At 38.7% G+C, this 22553-nt stretch overlaps 1 protein-coding gene across 1 annotated transcript in view; it reads left to right on the top strand.

Moving 5' to 3' along the window:
- PTPN12 (protein tyrosine phosphatase non-receptor type 12) overlaps positions 1-22553 on the top strand; it is a gene marked incomplete at its 5' end in the record, with an annotated part of 77895 nt that overhangs the window by 10417 nt on the left and 44925 nt on the right. Inside the window, one exon of the mRNA XM_082007541.1 lies at positions 21955-22063. Within this exon, the coding sequence (XP_081863667.1) occupies positions 21955-22063 (109 nt within the window). The remainder of the gene's footprint in view (positions 1-21954; positions 22064-22553) is intronic.

Below are 22553 nucleotides of genomic sequence, written 5' to 3'. Positions count from 1 at the left end.
AGTGTTTTGAAAAACTGAATCTTCTGAAGTAAGCTGTCATTGAGCTGAGTGTTAAGCCATATAGTCACTCACAAATCAATCGCAACCTTTTACATTTTCATTATAAACAGAAGAACTTTTCCAAAGGCTATCCCATAGAACTGCTGTGGGAATTGCCCTGATATTCTGTAATAACATTGCTCTAGTTGCTTCTTCAGCTGGTGCCAGAGATTTTCTTAATAATTTGATTAAGATGATGAAATTTGAGCTTTCATTTCTTCTCTTGTTTTTTTTGTTACAGTGAAAATGCAGCCTGCAAGTTGCTTAGGGTATCAACTTCCTATTTTGTTTTGAAAGGTAGAAACTTGAATACATGAAACTGTGGCAGAGAGAAGCCTAGTTGTATTTCTTACAAATTACAGAAATCTAGAGCCTGTTAATAAATTGTTTAAATTGAAAGATCAAGAACACTGACAAAATGTGTATATCCTAAAGTCAGCAAGCTGTTGCCATAAATCAACATATAAACTGTGATCTCCTACAGGGAAATAATATTTACTGATAAAATGCTAGCTGATCCCATAACTAATTCTAATACTTTAGAATAGATATATTCTATATCTATCTATCTATCTATCTATCAGAATAGCGAGAATGAGAGTTTACATTTGGTGATTTATATGTTATTAAACACTATAGCATTTTTGGTGCAAACCTATAGCAACAGACCTTTCTGGCACAGCATTTTAAAAAGCCTTAGCTCTGTTTAAATTGGTGATTGTGTGAAAACGAAGCCAGCATCCTGTTTGTACAGTCTTATAGTGTACATAATAGAGTTCCTTTCCTGTATTCATAGAAAAAATATTCTGTGTCTGGTAAAGTAAGGCAATATGATCATCCAGTGAAGAAATTTTATATGTGCATATAAAAATCTCAGTGATTGTGTTTTTAGCTCTTATGATGAAGATAACTTCCAGACATACTAGGTGTACATCAGGCCAGGATGTGTTTAAAAGTTAGAAAAGTAGCAATGAAATGAAAAAGGAACTCAGTGCAGGGATATAATTAAGTAGGGAACTGATTTATTTCTAGAGAGATGGTATCTTTGAACTAAACATGACTGTGATTTTAGTTAGGTAAAGGATCTTGTATGGCATGTCAGGGAGTCACTGGAATTGGCTTTAGTAAATAAGTTCAAAAATGAGTTTCTTCTACTAGATTTAAGTGTCATGTCCTTTAGATTTTATGGGGTCATTGTACTACTTACCACTTTAAACCTCTAGAACTTGATCCTAAAGTCAAGAGTTTCCTGAATCATATACTGATGGTGTAGATTTTCAGGGGTTGTTCCTTGCAAAGTATTCCAAGACAAGTGATAATAACACAGCAGACAATATTTGCTTGTAAGATTTGTACGATTTTTTTTCCTTCTTTCCCTGTTAACAGATTCTTCTTAGTGTGATAAATCTTCTTAGAGGATCGAGTGCTCCCTCAGTAAGTTTGCAGATGACGCCAAGTTGGGTGGGAGTGTTGATCTGCTGGAGGGTAGGAGGGCTCTGCAGAGGGATCTGGACAGGCTGGATCGATGGACAGAGGTCAACTGTATGAGGAAGGCCAAGTGCAGGGTCCTGCACTTCGGCCACAACAACCCCATGCAACGCTACAGGCTTGGGGAGGAGTGGCTGGAGAGCTGCCCGGCAGAAAAGGACCTAGGGGTGCTGGTTGACAGCCAGCTGAATATGAGCCAGCAGTGTGCCCAGGTGGCCAAGAAGGCCAACAGCGTCCTGGCCTGTATCAGGAATAGTGTGGCCAGCAGGAGTAGGGAAGTGATCATGCCCCTGTACTTGGCACTGGTGAGACTGCACCTCCAATCCTGTGTTCAGTTTTGGGCCCCTCGCTACAAGAAGGACATTGAGGTGCTGGAGCGTGTCCAGAGAAGGGCAACGAAGCTGGTGAGGGATCTGGAGCACAAGTCTTATGAGGAGCGGCTGAGGGAACTGGGGTTGTTCAGTCTGGAGAAGAGGAGGCTGAGGGGAGACCTTATCGCTCTCTACAACTACTTGAAAGGGGGTTGTGGCGACGAGGGTGTTGGTCTCTTCTCCCAAGTAACCAGTGATAGGACGAGAGGAAATAGCCTCAAGTTGCGCCAGGGCAGGTTTAGATTGGATATTAGGAAAAATTTCTTCACCGAGACGGTGGTCAAGCATTGGAACAGGCTGCCCAGGGAGGTGGTGGAGGCGCCATCTCTGGAAGTGTTCAGAAAACGTGTGGATGTGGTGCTTCAGGACATGGTTTAGGGGACACGGTGGCGCTGGATTAATGGTTGGACTTGATGATCTTGAAGGTCCTTTCCAACCTTAGTGATTCTGTGGTATTGGAATTTAGTGTTGACTGGCAACAACCAAGAACATCAAATGCTCTGTTTGTAAGAATGTAGCTTACCAATTTTATATGCTTGAACTGAAGATTTGTTTGGACACAGATCACAACTTTCCCTCCTTTCTGTGGTAGGTCAGCTTAATGAGTATGATTGTCATATTGTGTGGAAAGTTAACTATATAAAACCTTTTAATTTATAAACTGGGCTTCAGAAAACCTCCAGAAGAAAGTTGGGGACCTTTGCTTATGCAAGGTGTACTGAGAATTTTAAGGGTGTTTCAAACGCCATGGAGGAAGGATTTTTGCATAGATAGAAGAAACACTTGCTCGTGTGGGCTTCCTTTTGCGTTCATACTGCTGTCTTTTGATTTTTCTTTAGCTTGTTGGATCTAGCTTCTGGACAATGTATAAGCAATATACCCTTTAGGAATTCTGCGCTTATGTCAGCTAGTGGTTGAATCATCCCTGCAAAGTGTGTAGGTTTCCATCAGACATAGTACTTACGTCAGATCTTATGCAAATTGCGACATGTATTTTTTGATTCAACACATAACAACTCTGATCTATCTTGGATATTTTATTTTCATTTTGCTTCTCTCTCTTTATGGTTGTTCGTGACTTTTTCTTTCTTCCCTCCCCTTTACTCCTGTGCTTGTGTGGTACAGGGATAAGGTAGCTACAATGATTTCCTTATTTTTTTAAACCGTCAGTTGTTACTGTTTTTGGAAGAGAGACGCCCATTGCATGATGAATGGAAAACCATGTGAATAAGGTAAATGTCTGTCTGCAACTTTGTCTCTACCTTGCTTTTAGATTGGAAGCTCTTCAGAACCTGCATTAACTTTATACAGGTTGTTATGGATTTAATGAACCGAAGCCAAATTATTGTCTGTAGTGTAGTTTGCTGCCCTTTTAAGCTGTGCAAGCATTGATTGATCAATTGTTGGGTTATAATAAGAGATAAGGTATATGGGTTGGATTTTCTGTTGGTTTTTTTGTTTTGTTTTAATTCAATGCTCAAAGTAGAACTCGCTGGTCTAGTTGAGTCTGGTTTTAAATTCAGGATAGAATAGTTTAGTCACACATTTTATTGGCTTTCTTATCTTCTTAAAGAGAAAGTTAAGTTTGCAAATGTTACCTAGCTCTGATAATCAACATTTTTTAATAAGTAAAAATCTTGAAGTGCGTTAGCTCTGGACAATGGGGCAAGAAGCCTGGAAAGCAGGACAATGAGGCTTAACCAGACTGTCTGAAAGCAACTGCAGGGATTGAAAGGGTTTCTCCAAAGCTGTTTTGAATATAACAGGCTGTTTTCTCTGCATGTCTGAAAGTTGGACTTTTTTGATTCTCTTTGGAAACGGTCTTTATAAGAATCATCATGCAGCCTGTTCCTTATGCATTTTTGTGTTATGGTTTGTTTCACCAGGATTACTATTTCAGGGTTTGCACTGGGCCAGGTAATATTGCTTATGGGGACCAGTCTCCTCAAAAGAGGAACTGTAGTATTGAACTGTTGTCTAAGCTTGGTTATACAGAGAGTCCTGGAGACCAAAGCTGAATTTGAGCATCTTGAAATAAACGTCGAGTCCTGACAGCTACAAGGGATGCAGTCAATATACAGAGAGAATAGCAGTGCAGCTTGCATTGGGGTCATGATGCAATCTTCCAGTAAGTAGCGTGTAGTTGAGTGTTCTCACATAACGTGCTATTCACCACAACGCATCTATGAGAAGCACTTGCATCCTGATAAGACATTGTGATACTTCACTGCTCCTGTGAATTAATTCACTTTGGCTGTAGAGTATGTATTTCTGTATTTTGCATTTTAAAGCCAGGATTTAGCAATCCTCTATGTCTCATCCTATTACTTGTCATGCAGTTACTGTCTCTTTAGAACAAATGTGTATTCCTGTCTGGGCTTATTAGCATTAATAGCTGTTCTGGTTACTCGGTGGAATACTGATGCACAATGCTAGCAACTGGGAATGAGAAGAAGGTAGCCTTTAAGGGAAGGCACAATGCGAGGATTAAAGAGGGCGTTGCTTCAGAAAAATGCTCCTGTTCCTTAAAGTCAGACTGCAGCAGACATTGGGGTTGACGTTAAACTTAACTGACCCATTGAAAATAAATTGAGATCTTTTAAAGCTATTGATTTTGTTTAAAATGCTGCCACTTCTATCAAGGGAAAATAAAATTGAGAAACTTCGTTTGTGTCCTACTTATAGTGTGCTTAAATAGTTCTTTTTAGTAAGTGCAGGGACTTCTTATACTTGGAAAAGGTCGTTTCTCCCCAGCCTGTTTCCAAGCTCGAAATACTGCAATAGGCAGTGTAGGGATTTAGAAGTTTGATTTTTTTCTGACTGAAGGCATATCTGTTTCTGCATTACAAAGCAAGTCACGTAGTTTTTTCATGGCCATAAGCCGCAGTGCAACCTGTTCCTTTTAAGTTGTTCAGTGCTATGTAGCCTCACTTTCCCAGTTGTTAGTTTTTTTTCTTGTATAAAAAGGAAACACACACTTTGCTTGCTTTTAGTATTTCCTATCTTTAAAATTTTAGATTCCATTCTTTCTTATCTAGCCTTTCCCAAGAGCGGCTTTCATAGATCTGAGGAAGTAACTTTGGTAATGCAACTTTCCTCATTTGCTGTATTTCATCTACTTGTTTTGTCATTCTGAAGAGCCATGACTAGCAGTTTCACAAACTTACATTTCCATTATCTACAAGTGTAATTAAGTGTCAATTCTTCAATTTTAGATCTGTAAGTTCAATACCTGGTAAAATGCTACAAAGTGTAATTTTTTGTGAGGGAGGTTAAAAAAAACATCTTGATGGAGAAGGAAGCAGTGAAGAGTAAAAGTTAGGAGGAAGCTATTCAAAAACAGGAGTTTCTTTGTGGAGATGACATTGCATTTTAGTGAGCTAAAACAGGAAGATATTTGTAGCATATTTGTGTGCAGGTTAGCAGCCTGCTGCGCTCGCTGTGAGTAATGTATGTTGAGCAATATACTGAGTTGAAAGAGACAGTAAAAATGTGCCAGGAACTGTCACAAGCAGAATTTCTTCCACCAGTATTTTACAGTCAAACAAGGCCTGACTCTGGTCTCTGCTGGCAGTGGACTTTGTGATGCTAATCCACTCGCTGCCCCTCTTCTGATATGTCCACAGTCAGAGTGTCACCCAGTCACCTTGTTAATTCTGTGGCTTTGCTGAAATGGCTTCCGGTTTTCCAGAATTAGAATGTGAATTTGACCACAAATGTAGTATTTTCTCAGAATTTTTTTAAATGTATCTGTAAATAGAAAAAAGAGGAATACTTCATTTAGTGTTGAGCAACTTTCCTGTTCCTAGATGGGCAAGCATGGGCTGCAGCCAATGTCGGTAGCAAGTCGCTATAAAAACAGTGTTTGCTCTGATATGGGGAAGGAATGGCAATAAAGGAGATTAGTGGTTTACAGAATAAGATTAAAAGAAAGAGAAATGGAATAAAAGTAATGAGGTGGGAAACTGTTAAACTTGGTGCAATGGTTAAGTGATTGATATATAAATAGCTGTTGTCATTTGTGTTAACTGTTGTCTCCAGTACTGTAAAAACAGTCCAGCTAAACTTTGTCTGTAGGGGTGAGTGTGAAACTGTTCTGGTGAGAGTTCATTGTACCAGAAGTTGAACAGTCTTGCATTAAAGAAGCATGGCTCATACCAAACTTAAAAAATCCCAAAGATACAGAAGTAGGAAATCCCTCTATCCGTATCTTATAAACTTGTAGATCATTAAAAACTGTTTACTTTTTTCCTGTATTGCATTCGTTAGCTTCTGTAACATATGATGGAAAGAAGCAGATGAATAGCCATTTATGGTTATAGCTAGAGGGAAAGTTTTAAAATCTGAAGTACGCCAGAGTTGTATCCAAAGTGGTTACTTGCCTTTCCCTGAAAGATGGAAAGGCCTAGAATCTACTTTTGCTGTTTTTACCATATTTTTGCTGATTTCTTAAGATAAGAAACTTGTAGTTTCCATCAGTCCCACTAATCCACTAGTATTTGTAATTTACAGGGTTTTGACGGTATCTAAAAACTTAACTACATAATTAATAATTATTAAATCTGAATTAATAAACCACTAAGGAAGTACTGCTTTGTAAAGGCTATTTGTATGCTGAAGTGATGGGCTTGTTAGTTGAACACAGTGAATTAGTTGAATATTAATAATTCGAATTGTGGTGTTTGGGACAAAGGAATAATATGAATGAGATTGAAATCCTTTCCAGGCAGCATAAGACTAAGTGTTATAAAAATTTTAGTTCTGTTTTTTTCAGTGGTGTTAACATTAGAATCTGCCACACATGGTTCAATAGGTGTATTCGTAACTGGGGAGAAAGATCAGTACGTGAGTCTATGGACTAGTTAGGTGTACTCAGCATCAACATGTATTTGACCAAGAATGTCAGCATGGAGATATGATGTGAATAAGACTCACAGGAAATTTTGCCAGAGTTGGTATTTGGCCAGGATGCTTCCCTTATATTGCCTTTGTTGCTGTTAAAGGACCACTTGTTCATTAAAATTGTTAAAACAGTTACCTTGGAAAGAGATGGACCAGCAAGCACAGTATTCTTGTAGCGCATATATGCACATGGTAAGAAAAACCTGGAGTTATTTCCATATTGAGGGCAGTCGTCTTGAGATTCCTTTGGGTTCACAGCATAAGAACAGAAAGGTGAAACTGTCTGAAACTTGCTCAGGCAAATAGGAGCTGGGTAGAAGACAGACAGTCGCTTAAAAATTACTTGGTTATAAAACCATGAACAGTTAAAGTGATCATAACTACAGTTGTGTGAGGGACAAAGCAGTAACATCAATGAGATTGTGTTACGCTGCCTGGAAAGGATAAAAAATAATCTGCTGTACATGGTACAATAAGTATATTCTTAACGGGAGAGAAAGATGAGTAGATAAATTTTAGGATCATGATACTCTCTGGTTTCTTCAAGAATATAAAAAAATGCTGTAATGTGACAAATCAAATATGTGCCTGGTCTAATACTTTATTCTGACCAGTGGTTAGTGAGAGAGAGAATGTAAGAATTGAGAGGGAGCCATCCTCGCAGTTTCTTTAAGTGGCAGACTCGGAGTAGAAGCTCCCAGGCGGTGGTACATGGTAGCAGCGGGTTGGCGATTGCAGGGCACCAGGACCCATCACTGCTATACTGACAGCCAGGATAGCAGCAGGCACTGTTTGCTACCTGGCACGTTTAAACAAGCCCTGTGCTGCTTGCAAATGTTTTACTTTTTTAGCTCTGTATAATTTCCTTTCATCCAACTTCCTCATTTTCTTTTTTTTTTTTTTTTTTAAAGTTCCTATTTCTAAAGGAAAAAGTTGTGGTGAATTTTTTTTTTTAGCCTTTTCCTGTCTGGCAAGGATACCAGATATAAGTATGCGGTAACTATAAGTGTTTTTTCTGGGGCTGTGTCTTTAGCCAGGTCCAGTGTTTGCTCAAATCTGCTTCAAGGTGGTTTTTCTTGCTGGGAGATTGAGAGTTCTCTGGCAAATTGATCTGATATCTTTAAAAAGAAAGAAATTTATACTTTGTACCCTGTCCAAAATTCTTAATTTTTTATTTTTCAACTTCATAACCTTTCCAGTCTCTTCCACAAGAACCACCAGGTTTCTTGCGTGTGCTACCACTACTGTGATTACTTCCTTGATAGTATAGGTCTTATACATTAAAATATGTTACAGAAACTTAGCTTGATTTTTTTCTCACCTTCCTTTTGTTTGTCTGTCTGCTTTTGTAATGCATGATGCTGCTTCCCCTCAGGCATGCCCTTGTCCATCAGTCCTCCGTAATTTGTAGGGTGGCATTAGTTTCCCAGTACATGGTCCTGCTGTCAAGTTGAAGATTCCTTTTATATCAGTGTTCTCCTTTTGGACTCAAATTTAGACACCCCTGAAGTAGTCAGACAGTTGGACTTTGTAGGTTCCTTCCAACTGAAATATTCTATTCTAAATGCATAGTTTATCTTAATATCTAGATTTCATGCAGGTGAATAGAAACATCTACGTACTTTTTCCTGCAACAAGCACTTACTGTGCCTGAACTTTGACTTCTGCTCTGTCCTTTATTTAGGGTGTGGTGGTTTTATGCCTATCACAGAGGATTCCACACTGTGCTGTAATAATTTCTTCTATTGCTCCAGAATCTAAGCCTCTTTAGACCTGACTGAATTTTGCTAGAGGCAGAGCCCATTTTTGTGTCTAACTTTTTTTTTTTGTCCAGAAGTGTTTTTTTGTGTTTTGGGGTATTTTAGGAAATAGGAAACAAATACTTTCATCTTGCAGCCTTTTTATCACTCATTTTCAGTGTGCTTTAATATCTGTTGACCAATGTGCCGTACTTTTAATTAGTAATGCTGCATGAAACAGCTCTTGGCCTTACTGGCTAAACTTTGTGTTGAGGATTACGTTTATGTTCTATATCTGGTATCCACAAATGTTACTGTTGCTGGCTGTTTCTGTTGTGGCCCAGGTGATGCCCAGGGGTGCTTCATAAGAATTTCCTCCTTTGCAGTTGACCTGATAACCAAGGACTATCAGCTGCTGCCTTTTTGTTGGGATCCAAGAAGGTTTTCCTCTGCCCAAGAGGACACTGACATCTAGTGGATGGGTTCCACAGACACAGGGCAAGCAAACTGCTGCTTTAAGGCCATCTTTCTTCTGGACTCTTACCTAAATTTTGCTTTTGTTTAGATCCTCGGGGTTGTTTGGAAGAAGGAAGAAAAAAAAAAAAAGCCTATCCAGTTTTGTTTAACTTCTGGGGTTTAAAGATTAACGGTTGTGCAGTCAAACTGGTTGGTTTTTGTTGTTGATGTTTGTTTTTTTTTCTCAGGCAAGTAGCCTGCATGTGAGCCTCAGATGTTTGTAATAAAATTATTTAAGATACTGCATTCCCCAGTTGTCCTCCCAGCCTGTGAAGAAGAAAAGTTACCTGCCTAGCACAGCAAGAAGAGGCAGGTGTTCCAGCTTCTCACCTCTGAGACAGGTAGTGCCTCTTAAGTTGCCTTCAGTTCTGGGCCTGCCTTTCAATGAAACTTGAAGCCTAGTAACACGTGGTAGTGTTGCTTTGCAGCTTGTCTCAGACATCTGTATCCTCAGGTAGAACCAGACTATCACAACTAAAAACACTGACATGAGAATGAGTTAATTTTTTATATGAAACACCATAAAATAAAATGTAAAGGCTACTAACGCTTTTTCTGTGCTAAAGGGCACTTATGCAATACAAGCAAGAGATAAAGTAGAATATGAATATTTCTGTCCTAAGAGGAAAATTTCAGTAATTTCAGGTTGAATCAGTTTTATTAATATCAGACCATGAAGGAAAGTAAGAACATACAATCCATCCAAAATTAAAAATCACAGCCTTAGCTGACCTGTTTAGTTTAATTAAGATGAAAGATAAAAACAGCTTTTATCTCCTGTTGGCTGTTGTCTCATCTCTCGAAATATCCCAGCATGCTGGACTTACTACTGAATACAGCCTGCTGATCAGTAAAAATATCCTGTGTCTTTACTTCCTTGATGACTACTGTAAACACTTATGAGTTGTTACTTAGTTAATTTGTGATGACTTGCATGTGTGCCTCCTTCATTGTCAGCTTCTAGTATACAACTTTATTTGGCATTCTTTAAGTTTAGTCTTACAGACTTTCAGGGTAAGAGAAGTCTGCTTGCTTTATGTAATATTCTCATCTTCCCCTCTTATTGTTTCTTTTCTAGCTTTGTTATCAAATGTCCATTATTGTGCTCTGCTTTTCCTGAGAAGTCATGAAGGAAAATGCCTGATTGGCCTGGGAAGTTTTTTTGAGAAACTCTGCTTGTGAAATTCCTCCAGTCAGAATTTTTTTTTTTAATAATATTTTTGCCTTTTAAAAACACTCTAAAGAGACTCTTATCTTGCCTGAATTCTTGTAAAAATTCACATACTCTTCTTTTGAATTGGCACCATATCAAATACTTATTTGAAGCTCAGATTAGAACAACTTCCTTTCCCAAGAAAGGAACTGTAGTCTTATTACTTTGTCACTTCTTCCACATAGATGAGAATTATAGATAAGAATCTTGAGCTGGATCTGAAGGCATTCCTGCGTGTTACTGAAATACCTGGAAGTAAATTTATCATCCAGAACCTGGGGGTGTTGAATAAAGTTGTTTGTGTTTCAGATGGAGAAAAACTTAATGAGGGTTCTCTATTGTTTACTAACCAAACTACTGACTTCTAAATGCTGGATTGTGAATATTCAGCTTTTTAAAGTGATGACAGTTGAGGGTTATTTTAAATTTATCAGCAGCTTGATTGACAAGGCACTTGCCTCAACCAGATTCATTTTACCAGTTGGCTTTAATACCTTTTTATTTGTTGAAATTTGGCACTGTAGGACTGTATTTTGCAAATTAGCTCTGTAACAAACATAGCCTGCAGCGTACAAACATCAATGAGAGGCTACTTTAGAAACCTTTATGTGATTGAGTGTATACTTCCTATGAGGTAAACATTTATTTGCTCTTCAAAATAGAAGAGTTTCAGAAGTAATTACATTATAAATGTAATAACGGCATCCTACAAACTGGAAGTTAATTTAAAGTTTGACTTGAAGCTTTGGTGTTAAGGCAATAAAATGTATATAAAGGCTTTATTTTAGAAGTATCAGGGATTTAGGTTCTCAACGCTGGTTTTAAAAGAGGGAATACACAATACATTTGTTGCTTGACCCTTTAGTTTGATGCAAGCTTTTACAAGTCTTTGGAATTAAAAATTTCCTCCAAAATGTTCATGATTTTAAAAGGTTAAACTTCAAATAATTTTATTAAAACAGTATTTTCATTTACTTTTTAGAAACTTCACTCTGGGTGTTCTAATGAAATCACGATATAGGGCTGCAGAAGAGGCAACTATTTCTTTTGCTAGTCACTTTTGGGTTTGCATGACCTGAGAATACCTGTGATTAACATCACCATGGAACTTTAATTTCTAATGATACGTCAAACAGTATATTTGAAGCGGTTATATTTGAGAAAATATAGCCTTTTCCCTTTTTTTTTTTTGAAGCAGGTCATTGAACAAAATATGAAGAAAGAAACAAACATCTTCTGTATGAGCGGTCGTACTATAAGGCCATAGAAAATGCAGCATATATGCTGATGTTACTTTTGTAGAAGAGAATTACATAAAATTCTGTGGAGAAGGCTTAAGGGCTTTTTTTTTAGTTCAACAGAAACAAACTAAATGGTAGATTTTATATTGTTCAGTTGTTTAGCACTGATAATTCCAGCTCTTGAATGTTGTCATTAAAACAAAAACTTTAATGGAGAGAAATAATCTAAAATAATTCTTGTGAATAACTTACTGTCTAGGTTTGTTGTTCTGTACTAGCCATTCCTGGTTTGGTTTCACTTGAGCTTTATAGCTCTTTCTGCTAGAATTTTGTTGGCCATTGCATTCCCTGTTCTGTCTCTTTTTGAAACTGTAATTGGCATAACCTGGTTGGAAGCTGTGTGCTTTTGAACTGACGGGGACACATTTGTTAGGCAAAAATTGGCAGATACTACAAAGATAAACAATTATGACACAAAAATTCCTTTGCCTATCCATAAATATTGGGCTGGTTATTAGCTAGGGTTATTACAGTTGAAATCTTAGTACAAATTTGTATCTTTAATGAGGCTACTTCTTTCTGGCTCTTAAAATGCTATTGAACTCTGTCATAAATGGCCTCTTTATAACTAGCACATTCCTTGGCTTCCAGACACAGCCTCAAAGAATGGGTGAAAATACTTGTAAGCATGTTTTCTCCAGTTAGTAGAAATGTATTTTCTATTACCTTCTCTTTTCCTTTACATTACCTTATACATTCCCAGTGTATATGTTACTACATAGAAGTACTGATTTGGTGCTTGTCAAAAGTTATCTTTTTTTTGTATTTATGTCTGGGAAGGTTTTAGATTGCGGGTTTTTGGAGGGGGGATAGTCATTGAAAACCGTTTGGGTGTTCTACTTGCCAATTATGAACTAACATAACTGTATTAGTAGTATCCTAATCTTGCCTGCTGAATATTGGGGGTTCTAAACTACTGAAAATGTCTACAGATAATGTATTTCTATACAAGGTTCAAGCCTGCTTCTGGAGGGGGGGAAAAAAGCTAGACTTCTGGGGAAATGTAAAACTGGCCTATTTATAATGGAATTGCTTGCATGCCTGACATGAGGATATTTAACACTGAACTCATGTCATCACATAGCGATTCAACTGTATGCTAAAGGATGTTACATAACTGAAAGGAACAGTGCCTTTGAGTTCTAGAGGTGTTTCAGAAAGGTAATTTGGACCCCAAACCAATTGTCAGTTGCAATGTTTCTTGACTGTACAAACAGCTATGCTTTTTACCCAGAGCATTTGTTAGGCTCCAGCTTTTCAGCTTAAAGTCATTTTGGTCAAAGTCTTACAGGGCAGAATCTCTGTTTCAGGTATATCAGCAAGACATAGCTGTTAAAAAGCCCTGATGCCTTTTTGGAAGGCAGGACATAGCAGCTATAGCAGATCTTTTTTTTGGGAGGTGCAGATTTATTAAAAGGCTTTAAGACTACTCTCTGCCTTTATTTATAGCAGCTTTCGCATTAGGGACCAGCAGGTAGGAAATTCTTGTTTACTTCTGTTAGAGTGAAAGCTCAATGCTTCCTGTTTCAGTTGTGGTGTGCTTTCCCCCCCCCCCCACCTAGTATGAATTGAGCTCAAAACAAACACTGACCTCAAGGAAATGTGTTCCAAGGCGTGGGAAAAGAGGAAGAGTTTTGCATCTTGTGAAGGAAGAGGAGAAGAACTTGATTTTTTTTTTTTTCTTCTTTTTTTAGTGCTGAGCAGAAACAAAAACAATGTATATTCTCCATGGAACTTAATACCTTATTTCACATATTATGAGGTCAAGAGCAAGGCAATGCTAAAGACTGTGAGGAGAAGGAAGTTTTGATGATAATAGATTATGAAATTTCCCAGGGAGATTTGACATGGTAAAACAAGCTAAATAGTCTTCAAAGACAAGAGGTTTAGCTGATACCCATTTAGATCTTTATGCTGCTTATTTATATGAATTGTACCTGATCTGTACTGGCTATAGAGCTCTTCTTTGAATGCTTGTCACAGGGTGCTTTTGACTGTGTAAGGATGTTACGCCATGAGCACTGAAACCAAAGAGCTGTAGAGTCATAACCAGTGGTGACTGGTCCAGCCCCTCTCATGTGACCCTGAAAAAAGCATTGCTTATGTTCATTTTAGCTGCTTGATTGAGCTGGAATAAAGCCTCTTGCCTTTGGGGTGTTCATTGTGGAAAAAGTCTCAACTTGCCTTTAGATAATTTCATCTGTGCTTCCATTGGCTTGTCTTGGGGATGCTGCTGCTTTGGTATCCATTCTTATTCCATCATAGCTGTTGGGTTTTGACTTCCATGAGAAACTTTAAATCTGGAGTAAGGGAGGTAGGACAAGCATATCCTTTCATCTCTATTTCAGGTGAAGGGCACAGTCCATAAAAGTCTTCTCTCAATTCAGATGTTGCACTGACAATGTCAGCGTCACATGCAGGATGTGAAAACTTGTTTTACTTCAGAGCTAGTATGTCTAGATAGAGGGGACTGTAGTGTGGACATCTCTCCTGGGTTAGTCAAAGGGTGGCTCTTGAAAGGAAGTTTACCTGGACCTATAACCAGTTTTTGGTTTTAAAATAAACAAACAAAACCCACCTCCAGCACTGGAGTGGAAAGTTCATCCCACGTGTCTCATACTTGCTCTGAGACTTGCTCCTGGCAAGGCTTTTCAGCAGAGCTCTACTATGGCAGTGTTGGCGTTGCCGGTTTACTTCTGCTTGCCTTTGCTGACCAAGGTGAGAAATGAGGTGGCCATTTAAACTGTTCTCTACATCTTTTCATTTAAGGCTAAATCTCCACTTAATAACACTGATTTCAATTCCGGTTACTGTCTTACTGAGTGGCTCAAATCATTGGGACCATTACAAGACTGAGCGATCTTCGTCTTGGTTTTGGATGCCTTGTAGCAAGACACTCTGAATTCAAGGTGTTTGTGGACACTCCCAACTGACCTGTTATTGTGGTGCTGCTGAATTCCCCCATAGATTCTGAAGGCTGTCATGGTCTAGGGTGAGATACCCAGTTTTGTTTTGCTTTTACTGTGAATGCCTGCATTGGTTGCACATATAGCTGATGTCTTGGAGAACGGCTATAATACATAACCTTACCTATTGTTCCCTAAACCCTATTCTGTAGGAAGCCACTGAAGGTGGAAGGGTTACACGTCTTTGTACCGTTGCTGTGCAATGGTACAGCAGTTTCATGCTACAAAAGAAATATGCATGTAGTGAAAACTGGGCTGCGCTTGACAGTTCTTTTTGCAAGTTATTTATAGCCATCATATGATAAGACCTTAAATTTCTGACTCTGACCTGAATGCAGATTCAACCTAAATGAGGCGTAAATATGCATCCATCAGTTTCTTGAACAAATCGGCAAAGCTAGTGAAATGCTGGCAGTAAAATTGTACAAGAGCTGCTAATGCAGTTGATACCTATAGCGTTGTGACAGAAAGGTCTGGAGGTGGGGAAAACTGTCTTTTGCTTCCTTATTTCAAGATGTTTTGTATTCAGTAGATTGGCATGCATAGTTATTCTGCAAGTTTTAAGAGTTTAAAAAGTTTTAGATATTAGTAGTTCATCTTCATGTAAGAAACAATGATCATTCATTTTCCCTAAAATGAATGGTGTTAGTTGTCTTGAAAAATTGTGGATGATTTTATGAAGAACAACTCAAGCCTTTAGTTACTATCTTGACTTGAAAGTTCAACTACTTGTGAGAAATGAATCAGTGAGGAGACTGGTATAGAAGGCTTAAATATGAAGATGGTGTATTTCACATGCTACAGTTAACAACTGATTTTTTTTTTTTGCCATATTTAGTAGCTGTTTTCTTCAGTAACAAGCCGTTGGATTTTTTTGCAGGTATGTTGATTGATTACAACACTAGTTGATGAAATGTTTCAGTGGAAAACCATTCTCTTAAAAAATATTCATCATAGCTTTCTTTAGGAACATCTTCCCTTTTAATTCCATAAAAAGGTAACATGAAAAAGAGCTGTATATGTTCAAAGAAGGACTTGGAGGGAAAATCAAGATTAAATGCAAGGGTTTTTTTAATATACTTGTTCTGTTAGCATGCACAAAACCACTGAAACCTAGGACTGAAGGAAGAAGAGGAAAATAGTGAATCTAGTAACTTGGAAATTATGCTTATAGCAGGGTGGTTCCCTGGTTATGAGTTTTGTTTCCTTGTTTGTTTCTTTAAGAGCTTTGCTTCCCTGTGCTATTTGTATTTATATGGTTGGTTCTGGAAATCATCCTGTAGTCTGTTACAAAAAATCTGAGGCTTATTTCTGTTTTGAATTACCAAGAACTGTTCCTGAATTGCTTTAACACTGTTAAGAAGCCCGCTATTTGTAGTGCGTGATAATTTTAAATGCATTTTCTGGTTTTGCACCAAGACATGCTTCCCAGCCTTCAACTCGAAGCAGTCTATTTTCTAATCACGTGGTTTCAGACTAACAGAAGTTTTCATGTTCGTCACTCATAGCCTGTAACTGTCACTGCTGTATTGTCCTGCACATTTTCACTTCATGTAAAGTGTTCATAGTAGTCTTTGCAATAAACTGAGTGTGCTAAGGAAACAGTATGGTTCAGAGATAGAAAGTTATAATCGCAATTCTTGGATGCATGATGAGTATGCTGCAGAGCTTTCTAAAATGTCTTAGAACATACATTAGTAATTTATTAACTAAAACTGGATTATGCTTTAGAAACTGAATGTTTTGCTTTGCTTATTTACTTGCTCATCAATACACCACAGACCAAATACTTTGGTCTTTTTCTATCCTTGTAAAGCTAGTCCATCACTGGCAGTAGGTATGTTGTTTAACTATTATGCTGAACATAAATTAACTGCCACTGTAATTGATAGTACTGTTAATTTAGCCTGGGATTAAAATGCAGATGGTATAAAAATACCTAAGGAAATTTTGCAAAACAAAATATGTTCTTGTGTGTTTGATGTCATCTCATGACTCTGCTGCCATAGCTGCCCATGTAGAGCTTCCTAAACCTGTTGCTGTTGCTTGTTGTCACATAGCAAATGAACTGTGGGTGCCGTGGAGTATTCTAGCAGCTGACGTTTCACACTATGATATGTACTGCTGCTCAGGTAGGGTCAAAAAGGAGACTCAAGCAAACATCACATCACTGTTTTACTAACGGATGTTTCAGCCATAGGAAATGTCAGATAAGGCTTAGGAGACAATTTGAAGACTCTAAATAAGTGAAGCCCTGGTGAAATATTTGTCATGCTTTCCTTGAAAAGAAGCCAGGAAAGGAGTCACAAGAACTTTTCGCAACAGGCCCTGCTAACAAGTCTGTCCCCATCTTTCTCATAAGCCCCCTTTAAGTACTGAAAGGCTGCAATAAGGTCTCCCCAGAGCAGAGTAGAGGGCCAGAATCACCTCCCTGGCATGCTGGCCATGCTTCTTTTGATGCAGCCCAGGGTACAGTTGGCCCTCTGGGCTATGAGTGCATATTGCCAGCTCCTGTCCAGCTTTTCATCTACCAGTACCCCCAAGTCCTTCTCAGCAGGGCTGCTCTCAATCCATTCATCCCTCAGCCTGTGTTGATACTGGGGGTTGCCCCGACCCAGGTGCAGGATCCTGCACTTGGCCTTGCTGAACCTCATGAGGTTCACATGGGCCCATTCATTGAGTTTGTTCAGGTCCCTCTGGATGGCATCCCATCCCTCAGGTGTGTCAGCTGCACCACTCAGCTTGGTGTCATCTGCAACCTTGCTGAGGGTGCCCTCGATCCTACTGTCTGCGTCACTGATGAAGATATTAAACAGTCCTGGTCCCAGTACAGAGCCCCGAGGGACACCGCTCTTCACAGATCTCCATCTGGACATTGACCTGTTGACCACTACCTCTGGGTGCAACCATCCAACCAATTCCTCATCCACCCAACAGTTCACCCATCAAATCCATCTCTCTCCAGTTCAGAGAGAAGGATGTTGTCAAAGACGACTGCGTCAAAGGCCTTACAGAAGTCCAGATAGAGGGCATCGGTAGCTCTTCCCTTGTCCACTGATGTGGTCACTCCATCATAGAAGGCCACTAGGTTGGTCAGGCAGGACTTGCCCTTGCTGAAGCCATGCTGGCTGTCTCAAAGCACCTCCCTGTCCTCCATGTGCCTCAGCAGAGCTTCTAGGAGGATCTGTTCCATGATCTTCCCAGGCACAGAGGTGAGGCTGACAGGTTGGTAGTTCCCAGGGTCCTCCTTGCTACCCTTTTTAAAGATGGGTGCAATGTTTCCCTTTTTTCTGTCTCCAAGGACTTCACCTGACTGCCAGGACTTTTCAAATATCATGGCGAGTGACTTGGCAACTACCTCAGCCAATTCCCTCAGGACTCTGGGGTGCATCTCATCAGGTCCCATAGACTTGTGTATGTTCAGGTTCCTTAGGTGGTCTTGAACCTGATCTTCTCTTGCAGTGGGAGGGACTTTGCTCCTCCAGTCCCTGTCTTGCAGCCCATCGCCTTGAGAGGTGTGGGAAGAGACACTGCCAGTGAAGACTGAGGCAAAGAAGTCATTGAGTACCTCAGCCTTCTCATCTGTTAATACCTTTTCTGTGGTATTAAGCAGTGTGTCTTTACAGGCTTTCTGAAGTGTTAAAAAGATGAAATAAATTGACTGCGAAAGTCAGAGGTCTGTGTTTCCTGAACTGATTAGACCAAGTTGTTCTTAATATGGTAGGATTGCACAAGTTGAGTTTGAAAAGCTGGTTTGTCTTTTTGTGAAAACACTGAAGTAGATTTGTAGTACAGACTGTAAAACCACTGTGGAAACTGGAAGTATATTTCTGAAGCTCAACTTAAAGGCTTATCCCCACACTGTCACATGTGGTAAGTGTTTGTCACCATCCCACAAACCACTTCTGTCATGCAGTGAATAAGCGGAATTAAACTTGAGCTTTTCTAATGAGAATGGAACTTAAGGCCTTGTGAATGTAATTCTTTAAGTATGATGAATCATGAATATACACTTACTTTTTGACCATTTTGTTCTTAAAAGAATATATAAATGAAGATTTTTGTGGTACCAGAATAGCAGTTCCAGTGAATACGCAAGGGTCATGGAAACTTACACTGTTATCTGCAGAGGCACCAGGCTGGATCTCTGCTGTTGGCATCTGAGTATCTTCTGGGAAGCTATTTGGCAGTTTACTGACTTAACCCAAATGAGTGCTGCTTTGTACTGTAGACAGTTGTTTATTATGAATTAGCATGAAACTGGACTGTGACGGGTCTTACTGGCTATCTTGTCATCAACTCACCATAGTCTGAACAGAATTCTTTGTTCTTCTGCCCTGTCATTACCCCTGTTCTGTTATTGAGTACATTCTCCTTCTTCTGGTCACTCTAGGCTGTAACCTAGGAAGCTCTGAATCTCTTGCACCCCACAGCAGGCTGTGTGTGCACATTGCAGTAGCTTTCTGCAGAAGTTTTCTGTTGCGTATAGGGCAAAATCTTCTGCTGAGTCTGGCACTTCTCCGTTCCTGTGGTAGTTCATGCAAAGCTCAGTTTTTAGAATTCTTTCCTTACTCTTTAGCCAATCCTTTCTCTTCCAAAGCATGAAGTAGGTACTGTTCTATGTAGCAGATGCTACTACAAATCATAACGAGTACTACTTACTCTTTTTGATTGCTGTCAGGACTGTACTTCCTTATCTTCTATTACCCACGTCACAGGACAGCTGACAAACAGGCATTAAAAGCATGGATCCTAAAGTATTTTAGGAACAGATGCGTGTTGAAGTCAACCTATATTTCATTTTGTCTTTCCCTTGGATCTGGGCTATGCTAATCCTACTTTCCAGTCTGTTTAGCAGATTGTACAGCTGTTGAATCATGCAGGGGTGAAGGCTATGCTGAATTCTCATAGCATCGCTTTCTAAAAAATGGAAGCTGGTACTAGTCACTCTAGCCTTTTTGGCTTATGATAGGTCCAAGTTTTACCTGTGTTTTTTCCTGCATGCCTTTAAAATGGGCTAAAGCAAAAAGAATCATCTTCCTAGGGTGCTTCTTGATGCCCAACCTTTTTCTTGATACACTTGAGGAAGTGTATCCTTTCTCATGCAAAATAACTGTGCTTCTACTCATGGTTTTGAGAGGTCATTTTTTTCTCTCAACTTCTGTTACTTTTTCTAAGCAGAGTCATGGCATTTGTCCCATAAAAATCAGGAAGATGGAAAAAAAATCCAAAAAACTCACAACCAGGTTGAGATGTGGAACAATATACAAAATCATATTGATGGCCATGTTTGGAAAGTATCATTGTTTCTCTTTGCCTTTTTTTCCCTGGCCCAAATTGGAGACTTATAGCCTATTTCAAACTACCTCTCAGTCTTGCAATTCTTAGCTGATATAGCTAAATTATGTGTATTTATTTTGCTATTTCTAGACTCCTAGTTGTGTTCAGTCTTAGCACAGGCAGTATTTTTTATTTTGACACAGGTAAGGGCAGTGTTACCTAGGACAGTATGTCTCCCATATGCAGTGGTATTCTTTATGTCTGTACCACGTTACAAACCAGATTTCTCTGCCTGCTATGTATACACGCTATGTTGTGAGTTTGTTTTTAGTGTTGTGAAGATGAGTGTAGTCTGTGTGGAAGCTTCGTGTAACTGTTCATGTGTCCTTGAAGAATTGAATCTTCCTATTCTTCATTGTAGCAATGTTTACAGATAATATATTTAGCACTTCAATCACTGTGTGGTCAGAGACTTACTGTCCCACCTCCAAATATTTACTGTTTTTTCTTCATTGACTAACATTGCAAGTTTTTCAAGAGCAATGCACTTGAAGAAGAAAATCCCCTGCATGCTAGTTCTGTTACTCTTTTTAGTGTTCAGTGATTTTAATCTGTGATAAAATCCTCAGAGAAGAAAAAAAATAACTTGACTGAAAACTGGTTCTTCTTGATTTGCTTTTTTTAATTGTACCTTGCCATTGATTTTCCTCGGTACATGCCACTTTTAAAGATTATTAGATGCATATTATTCAACTAAATGCAGAGTTTTATTCACATTTGCACATAAAATTTGCTGTTTTTTCACTATATACAGACAAATTTTATGAATGTGTTTTTCTGTATGTAACAAATGCTGAATTTTGTGTGTTGTTTTTCTTTTCCTTTTGGAAAGGAAGAATTATTGGAGGACTTGGGTTGACACGATATCCTTCTGCCTGTATGTTGTTGCATAGTCAGTGATAAACAAGACTTATGTTTTTAACTAGCAACCACCATCCCCCATTCTTCCCCTTCCCCAAAATAAAGTAATCCATGAACATTTTGCTTCTTCAAGGATAATTATCAAGTATCAAAGATAGAGTGAGGGGAACAAGAACAACATCTATCCTTCTACCTGAGCAGAATACCACTCAATGGAAATGCTAAACTCCTTTGAAGCTCTGTTCTCCTATTGATTGTCTTATATATCACCACCATGTCAGTGTCAGTAGAGTGGCTGGTTTTGTGACCACCTATCTTTAGTTGGAAGCCAGAGTTAACTGAGTTCTTCAGGTTCCTTTTTAAATCTGGATGTTTACAGAATCTAAAATAACAAGCACTGCTGGCTCCTCCTCCTCTATAAAGAGAATTTATACTCTTCCTCAGTTTTAAGGTTGCAAAGACCTAATTTGAATGGGATGATAAAAGCTGTATTGCTTTTTTTATTTCCTGTGTTGCTGGAAGGCATGGGCTGGATTTTGTTGTTAGAGGTTTTGACTGTGTTAAATTTCTCAGATTTGGAATAGATTGAGGGGAAAAAAATGACATATTGTTGTGAATACTGCAGACCTCCTGTCACTCATCTCATTTGCGAATACCTTGTACCTGAGAGGCAGGGATCTCCTTTCTCTGGGTGTGCTAGAAACTCAACAGGAGTCGGGTGTTAGGAGTTGATACCTGTTAAGAGGGAGATTCTGCCTTCTGTTCAGTTGTCAGTGTGTTGGAGGCCATGTGTTTCAGAGCAAAGTACCATCTGTTAACAACTGTTCCTGAGCCAGCCTGCTCTGTGCACTTCCTCTAGGTATTCTGAGCAATAACAGATTTTTCTCTTTCTTACAGGTATTCTTAATGCAGCTGTTACTCCCTAACAGGGCAGGGTATTTCCTAAATAAAATATAGCCATATTCCATACTGCTGCTGTAGTGACTTTTCCAAAGTTCCATGTCTCATGATGTATAAAGCTGGTTTCAACTTGGTTGTAAATGCTGGTGAGCCAAAAGTACTGAATAATTAGGTTTATAAACTTTGTCGTAGTGAATATTGTAAAAGGAGAGAAGTAGTATTTCTTCAGTGATCTTACACTTCATTGATGAAGCTAATACCTAGTAATGTTTCTCTTGTCTTAAGACTTGAAAATATAACAGGAATGTTTTATTTCAGAGGTTAAGAAGATTATCAACAAAATACAGAACAGAGAAGATCTACCCAACAGCTACTGGAGAAAAAGAAGAAAATGTTAAAAAGAATAGATATAAGGATATATTGCCATGTGAGTCTGATTTACATGTTAATAGAAGACAAAAGCAAATATTTTTTATTCTTAATGTATTTTGAATTTACTGTTTAGCTATTACTGAAAGGCAAAATTGGAGATAATTTGCTGAAAGACAACTTTCATACAAAATTTATTTTTAACTTGGAAAGCAAAGTAAGTGAACATTTGTCTATTTTATTAGGAGAGCTATCACTTAGAGATAAAATGTACGCTAGGTCCCAAGCCCTATCAAATTGACATCTGGATTCTTTGGTTTGTATTTTGCTAGAGCCCAAATGAAATTCTGTTTAATGTGCAAACACAGAAGACAAGTGCCAGAGCAGAATTTAAATTTTAAAACCACCAGTGAGTGGATATAACAGATCAGTGATCTGTAATGACAAGATTGCCTGTTACAAGCTCACTTTGTGTAGCTCATAAGGCCATCCATGTATTTCAGCAACTCTTACTGTGTTTCTCAATATGAACAGCTGACAGTGAGATT

The sequence above is a fragment of the Phaethon aethereus genome (genome assembly GCF_964289735.1).
Source record: "Phaethon aethereus genome assembly, chromosome: 1".
Lineage (NCBI taxonomy): Eukaryota > Metazoa > Chordata > Aves > Phaethontiformes > Phaethontidae > Phaethon > Phaethon aethereus.
The sequence above is the reverse complement of the archived record's forward strand: the minus strand, read 5'-3'. Positions and strand labels throughout refer to the sequence as shown.